General features: G+C 37.7%; 1 protein-coding gene across 5 annotated transcripts; it reads right to left on the bottom strand.

Annotated features, from left to right (window-relative positions):
• Positions 1-87: 87 nt before the first annotated feature.
• dpep2 (dipeptidase 2) lies at positions 88-8,036 on the bottom strand. 5 transcript variants are annotated; one of them, XM_039796093.1, is made up of 12 exons: positions 7,891-8,036; positions 7,656-7,719; positions 7,289-7,449; positions 7,037-7,163; positions 6,739-6,868; positions 6,261-6,411; positions 5,281-5,350; positions 4,591-4,767; positions 2,738-2,822; positions 2,561-2,636; positions 1,835-1,970; positions 88-687 (listed from the first exon to the last, which is right to left on the bottom strand). In XM_039796093.1, the coding sequence occupies exons 2-12, from the start codon at positions 7,668-7,670 to the stop codon at positions 481-483; spliced, it is 1,335 nt and encodes a 444-aa protein (XP_039652027.1). In that variant the 5' UTR covers positions 7,671-7,719; positions 7,891-8,036; the 3' UTR covers positions 88-480. The 5 variants fall into 5 exon arrangements, with proteins under 5 accessions (XP_039652027.1, XP_039652028.1, XP_039652029.1 ...); XM_039796094.1 differs by having other exon boundaries at positions 7,656-7,716; positions 7,891-8,035; XM_039796095.1 differs by having other exon boundaries at positions 7,656-7,747; positions 7,891-8,013.
• Positions 8,037-8,318: the final 282 nt, after the last annotated feature.

The raw sequence follows: 8,318 nt of genomic DNA, 5'->3' as shown, positions 1-8,318 counted from the left end.
TCTAGTGATCTCACCACCTGCTCACTGGTCAACAATGGATACTAAAACCCTTAACAAACAAAAACTAAAAATAGAGATTTCAAAAACTTAAAAGTGCCATCTCTGCAGTTTTATTAATCAGTGTAATTGTTCTTTCCTTCATGTCATATGTTTCATATAGGTGATTTCAGCACAGGTACAACTAATTCAGCATTTAATTTATGGTAAAGTGCCTTTCAGAGGACTGGTCATTAATTTATATGTAAAGCACACTTTATACAGACGTTGGCAGTTAAATTGCCTCCCAAATGGGGCTACACATTGAATGTTTTTTTTTGTGTTGGTGGTAAGAAAGTGATTCTCCCCTTATCTTTACTGACCTGTGGAGCGCTGGGATGACCTGCAAATGGCTACATCAATCTCATTAAGCTCTCCTTATTTATATAAAAAAAATTCTGCACTTTAAAACAGAAGAAGTAGCTTAACTGAGTTTTTAAACATTCATTCAATCATAAGTAGGCTGGAAAGCATCAGAAGTATGACCAGGATTAGCAGACCTTTTGGTCCATTTTGGGCTCTGGAGGAGGGACTAATGTCAGAAGGCCTTCTTGGGTCAGGAGGTCTGAGGACCAGCCTGCACGGGTTCTGCACTTCCTCTACTGAGATCTGGACCTCACTGGGCCGATTCAAACTCAACCGATCTCTGACCTGGGAGAAATAAAGTGAGACAAGAGAGGGAGGTGATAAAACGTTTCAACTTTTGAACTCAGATGGGCTGTCAATTTAGTTGAGAATATTTTCAAACTTGCAGTGCAAATAAAGCAATTTATGTATTATATATATATATTTTTTTTTGGGGGGGCTTTTCCACCTTTAATTGACAGGACAACTAGGTGAGAAAGGGGGGGAAGACATGCAGGAAATCATTAGAGGTTGGATTCGAATCCTGGACCTCTGCATCGAGGCATAAACCTCTCAGTATATGTGCGCCTGCTCTACCCACTGAGCCAACCCAGCCACATATAATATATTTTAATTATAAGTCAATCTTTCATAGTCTATATACACAATGTTCCACTTCCGGGATTGCTCCGGTGCCGCCATAAATTCCACATGATGTCCCTCATTTAGGCCAGATATCCTTTGCCTTGGGCTTCCTTTGTGTTGGCATTCTAAACTCCGGTGGATTTATGAGGTTTATGTTTAACATTTTCTCAGATCTCTGCAGGGTAAATCCAGACAGCTAGCTAGACTATCTGTCCAATCTGAGTTTTACTGTTGCACACGTTCCACCAAAACAAGTTCCTTCCCAAGGCTACTTTGCAGAGGCGCCATTGCTCTGTATGGCGCCCAAGATGATTGTGATTAGTTTAAAGAAATGCCAATAAACCAGAGCACATTTTTCTCCCATCCCGTAATGCTGTGCGGGCACCTTCCTCCACAGTACTGCAGAGGAGGGTGTGGCAATGCAAAACAAGTCTTTTAAGGTCATCTATTGCTGATCTGTTGCTGAATCTGAAAAAGTTATTTTGGTCAAAAGAGTTTTTAAAAAATGGCCAGAAATTCTTGAATAGTCCATCATAAAATAAGGTGGTTAAGTGTTTATTTATGTCGGGACAGAAACACATTTTGTTTTAGAAAGAATACAATATACAGAGTCACATATTTGATACGCACTAATAAAATAACTGTGGACACTTTCTATAAAACATACATCCTTTAATAGTTCATTATAGCCAAATCACTCCTGGGGCAAAGCTATGGAGTGAAAATTTGCCTTTCAGTTACCTACCTACTCCTCATTTATCAAAGAAGGCTGTTCTTTGACATACAACATATTAATCTTCAAGCTCACCCTCTCCACTTCCTCGAAAACGCGCAGGAAGTTCCTTCGAAGAACATCTGCCAACTCATTCTCGGTCCAGTTCCTTTGCAGGAGTTCCTGGATTAGGGCAGGATACTTTGACACATCCTCTAGCCCCTGAGGAAAGCTGTTTACGAAAAACACATTTCAATTCTTGGATATTACTTTGCAAAAGAAACCACTCATTCTGACAGTTTTGATTAGACTAAATACATTACTTATGTGGCACTATGAATAAGTAATACAAGTACTAATAATAAACACATGTAAATCTAGTCCTTCAATATTACTTGTTATGTGACATTCCAGTTTGGACTAGATTCTGTCTCTATGCGGGCGGGGGCAAATGCCCACCATTCTGCAGCAAATCTTCTGCAGCAGCTCTCTCTTTATGCCTGTTACAAGTACAAAGTTATTGCATTTTTTTTTTTTTTTTTCTTTTTATAAGAATTTTTCAGCCTGTTGACAGCTGAGACAGCCAAATTGCTGATATGATGACAGGCTAACAAAAGTACAAAATTGATCTGGAGAGTGCCAGAGAGAAGTGTGTACCCTACTGACATGAGCTTTGTATTTCAGTGTCTATGTGTGTAGAGTGTGTTTCTGAAGATTCCCACTCATCCTGGTTCTAGGATAGACAATATGTAGATTTACTGTCTTTTGACTTTCTAGCTATCTGTATGTTGTGTTTGCAAATGGATATTTTTTTTTTTTTACCTCACAGCACCTTCAAAGTCCCCTCCAATTCCTATCGACTCAGCTCCGATCACATTCTTTATGTGATCAAAATGGTCTGTGAAAACCAGGTGGAATAAAAAATCAACTAAGTAAATACAAATTACAGATTTACGTCAGGATAAAAAAAAAAAGAAAAAGACAACATGGATGCCTCACCAGCCACACGAGAGATGTTTGCTTCATCACTGCAGGATATGAATTTGCTGTGGAGATTCACCATGATCAACCCCTGATTCTTTTTCTGAAACACAACACACACATGTCACTGCCAAGTCTGGTGAATAAGAAGACATACATAGTGAAGCATTAACTAAAATAAGCTGTGTGTAAATTTGTTTTTCAGACGCAAGTACAGAAGCCTTTATTTCTGTCTCATTTACATTGACTAGTTGTAGTGGTAGAAGTGGTAAACATCAGGCTTATGCTTTTCTTATCTCAAACACCGTGTGCAGCAGCAACACACGCAGACACACAGACACAGACAGACAGACAGACAGACACACACACACACACACACACACACACACACACACACACACACGCACGGTACTGTCCATGCCAAATTTACCTTAAGAAGCAGATTCAAAAACTGGTGTGGATTTAATTATGTTTTATGTTTTTCAGATGTCAGCCAACATGCTGTTATAATTTTGTGAGAAGGGTTTAAAAAACTGTGCTCTAACTCCTTGTGCACGCCCAATGGATGTTTCAAATTTTATACTGACATAAACATTTAGAATGATGTGCAGTACACTGAACTTGGCTGTTTCCATTGCATAAAAAAATACTTACTTAAGGAACTATGCCACTCCTAATCACATGCTATCAATATTTACAAAGTAAGACAAGGTATAATTTAGTCTTTTAATAATTAACATATATTACTGGTAGTTCTGTTATGCAGAAACAGAGAGAAATGGAATACATTAATGGGACTACATTTCTCATGAAGTTGGATGATTGAAAAAAGCTAGTGTTGAAGTAGATTCATCCTCTATTGAAAGCAAAGTACAGTATACAGAGTTATAGACTCAAGTGGGAGGAATGAAGAAGTTAGTTATGAGTTGGCCCCAACAACTGAAGCTGAATTAGGAGATGAACTAATGGTAGCTTTAAGACATATTCATGGGGGGCATTTTAAATGCATTGTGAAAAAAAGAAAGATATTCAAAGAAGGGTGGGGGCTTGGAAGAAAGAGAGGAGACGACACATTCAGAGTGCAAAACTTTGATACTAATGGTAGATAGCCGATACTTAGCTTTAAAAAAGTCAGAGTACATTCAGGTTTGATTCTTTGATCATCAACCTCATAACAACCAAGCAGTTTACTACAGTTTTACAGTTTAAGTCTCGCCCACAGCACAAGTGTCGTAGAAATCGACTAAAGAGCAGTGGGTTGTACACTCATACAATTTGCGTAATGTCTTATTCTAACAGCTTACATTATGCTGGAGGAAAAACACTCATCATTAGTGGCTTCAACCAGTTAGTATGCTTTTTTTCAGAATGTGAATCATTGTTTTATGTTGGAAACTGTACCACACAATCAACTGACTGCCAACTATAACAGTCTAAAATATACACAGTGCAGTTGACCTAATTTAGATCTTAAATGTCACTCCGTGTGTCATTATCATGTATTCATTTGTGTAACGTGAGACTAGAGAGGAAATTGTGTTCGTGGAAATGATGGAGGATATGGAACATCAGCAATTACATGTTAACTTGATTTCCTGATCCTTCAAATATTCCCTTATTATTTATAATCAATTATACTGACTATTAGTGGGCTAAAACCTAAAAATTGTTAAGTGGTGGAAATCTGTTCACAAATGTTGGATCCTGTTGATTAACAAAAAAAAGCTTACAATGAAAACATATTACATGTCAGCGGTATATATATATGAATCATAATTACTATCAATGAATCAGTGACGTGATTAATAATATTTCATCAAGCAACTAAACTAAACAAGCAATATAATTACTCAAATAATTGGTTTTCTTACCAGATCATGCAGCAGCCAGTCAGGTACATTGCGGTCATGGCTACAGATTGAAAAGGAAGATGAATGGCTAAAAATAACCGGAGCCTTGGAATGCTTCAGTGCGGCCCAGGCTGTGTCCCAAGAAGTGTGGGAGAGGTCCACTATCATTCCCAGTCTGTTCATCTCCTCCACCACGGCCTCAAAAACACATTCAAAAGCCACTTACAGTATCATGGGAAGGTAGGAAGTCAATTGAGCCGACAACAGGAGATGCTTACGCACACATTATGTAAACACAATCAAGCAGAGAGCAATCAAGGAAGTCCTACATGCTGCTTTTGAGAGGGCCAAGCCAAAGAGGAACAGCATTATCAAAATGTGATTTGAAAATAAGTTAACATTGTAAAACAGCATTGCTGACTTGCAAGTCCGATTTGGGTTACAGCAGTTTCTCTTTAAATAGCCTCAAGTCAAGAAAGCATTTCGTATGCAGAGCATCAAACAAGTTCAAAAATAACAACCGCCACATCTATCAAAGAATGGGTTTCTCTCTTTAAATCAAACTGTCATCTTAAATATACAGCAGATGTCATGTTCTAATACTTTCTCAAGAAACAGCTGACCAAAACAAGCAAATATGCTTTGTTGAATGTGATAAACCAAACAATTCTGTACAGTTGTTTTGTTTATATAACTGAAGATTAAGCTTACCTTCCCAAAGTGTGTCAGGCTGTTGTTCTGTCTTTGATAGACGTTATAAATTTTTGAGGATGATTCCGCCCTGCATTGAAAAACAATATTGTCACAAATCATTAAGTGTTGTAAGACCTGTGTATCCTTCACTACCATGAAAATAAAATATATTTAAATAGGTTACTGCACCATTTAGGACATCTGGCTAGGGCACATTAACCTACATGCTATGTCAAGTTACAAAAAGTAGTAATATACTGTAGGTTAATTTGCATAGAAGGAATAAAATAAAAAAAAAATAAAAAAAACATTCAACCTTTCCATTCAGTCAACCCTGTAAATAAACCCCTAATCTAAATATGTAGCAACAGAAGCTTATGATAAAGGGATAGTTCTGGATCAGGTCTGAGCCAATGAACAATGTCAACAGACAAAATTATTAAAGCTCTAGTGCGTAACTTTTTTATATTAATGAACGCCCGTTACATTCAAGCCATTGTCAAATGAGTAGATGCAAAGCTAATGAAGACTTTCAGCTCCACACAACTCTCTCAGTATTTCTCAGTATGGATATGTTCAGAAGATTGTGGCGTCAGGCGACTTTTGCGCGCAGAAACTTGATTGAAGATAATTACCTCTTAATCCTCCGTGTCCTCCTTGGCTACTTGCAACTGTGTGGAGGAGGGGTGGGGGCGCGTGCGTAATTATGGAAGGCTTGTATTACGTGGATGCGCCTACAGTTTTGTCATTACCTAGAATTCCTCATGGGGGCGACAGAAACTACGCACTATAGCTTTAACAAACAAGTACGACTACAGTAACTTTATAGGAAGTTAAAAAAATTTAACATTTGTATTGGATCAAGAGATCCTGTTTTGCTGTAACCCTTGTATTGATACTATGTTGAGTCATGTGTCCGTCATTGCGTTTCTGCAATATATAAATCACATGTAGCATTCTAAATAAAGTAATACATTCAGAATAAATTTCTTGACTACCAGGGTGTATTGCAGGTATGTGTGAGGGTCATGGAGCGGACCCCGAGCTGATAAAACATCCGCAGGGCTGGAAGGCTACTGTCAATAGAGTGGCCGCCCTCAATACTTATGAGACAGGCTATTTTATGCCTCATTTCAGAATTCCTGAGCTCTGCAATGACAAGACAAACATGTTTTACACATACTGTACACACATTATCCAAAATGAATGTGACCCAAAGATCATTATAACTTGAATGGCTCTTTTCCAAATGTGAACTGTAAATAAGACATACATTAGAGTATGGATTCATGAATGTATGTTTTCTATAGATTCATGCTAGAAACAATGTTTTCAAAATAATAATAATAATAATAATAATAATAATAATTATTATTATTATATTCCTATTCAGATAATCAGCTAGATTTAATTCCTCTTTCATCTCACGGTTTTGTAGGTAAACTGTCTGCAATGCAATGTCAAGGTCTACTATACCCTGAGCAGATGTGACCAGCTCAAGGTCCTGGTACTCAGTGCACATGCGTCTGACCACATCTATTTGCTCCAGAGTCAGCCTCACAGCATCCTTCTCCTGGGCCCCACACAGTACATAGACTGCAAACATCTGACAAAGAGACAGGGACATGACACAAGAGAACAAGAGAGACATTTAAGTTATTGCGGTGAATGTCATTCTAGGTTTGGTCTTTCCACAACATAAACTCAGTAGCCTAGATGCTGTTATTCAAATACTTTAGAACAGATAAGTGAAAGACAGAATGAATTGCAATACCTGTGCCTGTACATGGCCTGCTTGGAGACGGGTGATGTCGGTGGCCACTTTGCTAACGTTATGCAGGTCAATTTGGCTCAGCCGATTGTTGTGAAGTATCCTCAGCTGGAGAGCTAGGTCATTATGACTGACAGATGGAGAGAGAGGGTGTAAGGAAAAGGGAAGGCATGGAAAGGCATTTTCATTTCAATTCCATTAATTCATGTCCACGAATGAAACTACTGTGTAGACGAGGCAATAAACATCCTTTACCCATCAATAAGAGGATATCTGGACATCAAGTCATGTACTCTCTCTCTCTCAGAGTATCCAGATATCAAACAACACAGAGAGGAGAAAACCACCAGATGTTTCAGGGACTTCATCCACAAGCCGCTTGAAGCACTTGTTACAGTTTTCCTGGAAGGCATAGTCTGATTAGAGAAAACACACCAGTGCATTACAGTTATATCTGATAACAACATATTATTTTTATTATTATTATTATTTTTAATATATATATATATATATATATATATATATATATATATATATATATATATATATATATATATATACTATTATAGAACTAGTACAGTGACTGCTAGAAATAAAGATAATAGCATCATTGTAAACTTACTGCTTCATATCTCATGCTATGATAATCCTTGTATGGTATGATGGGATCGTGTATTCTCTCCCTACTTATTAGAACAGAAACACAGTGACACACTGAAACAGTTAAAATATTGTTTAGGTGGTAGCTCATTTGATATGCAAATGCACACTGGACAGTAAAACATGATGCATCCTCATTTTCAATTCAGTTTATATCTATAAAACCGTGGAACAGTTCAATTTAAAAATAGACTTACCTGCCAGGTGGTTAAAAAGCAACTTGTTGACCAACTTGTTGTAGAAATGCACACAAGCGGTACGAACTTTCCAGCTCTCTTGCCAGCCTACTCTCCGCCCCAGAAAAATACAGAACAAACCTATACAGAACTGGTTGGTGTGCTGAGTGCTGCATTCAGGTCCTGGCGGAATAAATATAAATACACAAAGTTTCAGTTTTCCGACATGTTTAGCCAACAGATGCTGGCATTAGAATGGCAGTGACAATTACTATCTCTCGATGGACTTTAACTTCTCGTATCGCCCCAATTTCAAATCCTTGCATGTGCATTTGTTAGTAGTGTTAGTGTTGCAGTGAGTGTAACTAACAATTGTAACAGATCGGATGAACAAATTGCTTATTGGCACGATGAAAAACAATTCAATCTTTAATTTTCAGTCTTTCCAT

The sequence above is a fragment of the Perca fluviatilis genome, chromosome 3 (assembly GCF_010015445.1).
Source record: "Perca fluviatilis chromosome 3, GENO_Pfluv_1.0, whole genome shotgun sequence".
Classification (NCBI taxonomy): domain Eukaryota; kingdom Metazoa; phylum Chordata; class Actinopteri; order Perciformes; family Percidae; genus Perca; species Perca fluviatilis.
The sequence above is the reverse complement of the archived record's forward strand: the minus strand, read 5'-3'. Positions and strand labels throughout refer to the sequence as shown.

Coding starts and splice junctions, on each gene's coding strand:
- dpep2 (XM_039796093.1), bottom strand. Junction 7,164..7,288: donor AGATATCCTCTTATTGATGG/GTAAAGGATGTT, acceptor TCCATCTGTCAG/TCATAATGACCTAGCTCTCC. Junction 688..1,834: donor TTTTCGAGGAAGTGGAGAGG/GTGAGCTTGAAG, acceptor TATTTCTCCCAG/GTCAGAGATCGGTTGAGTTT.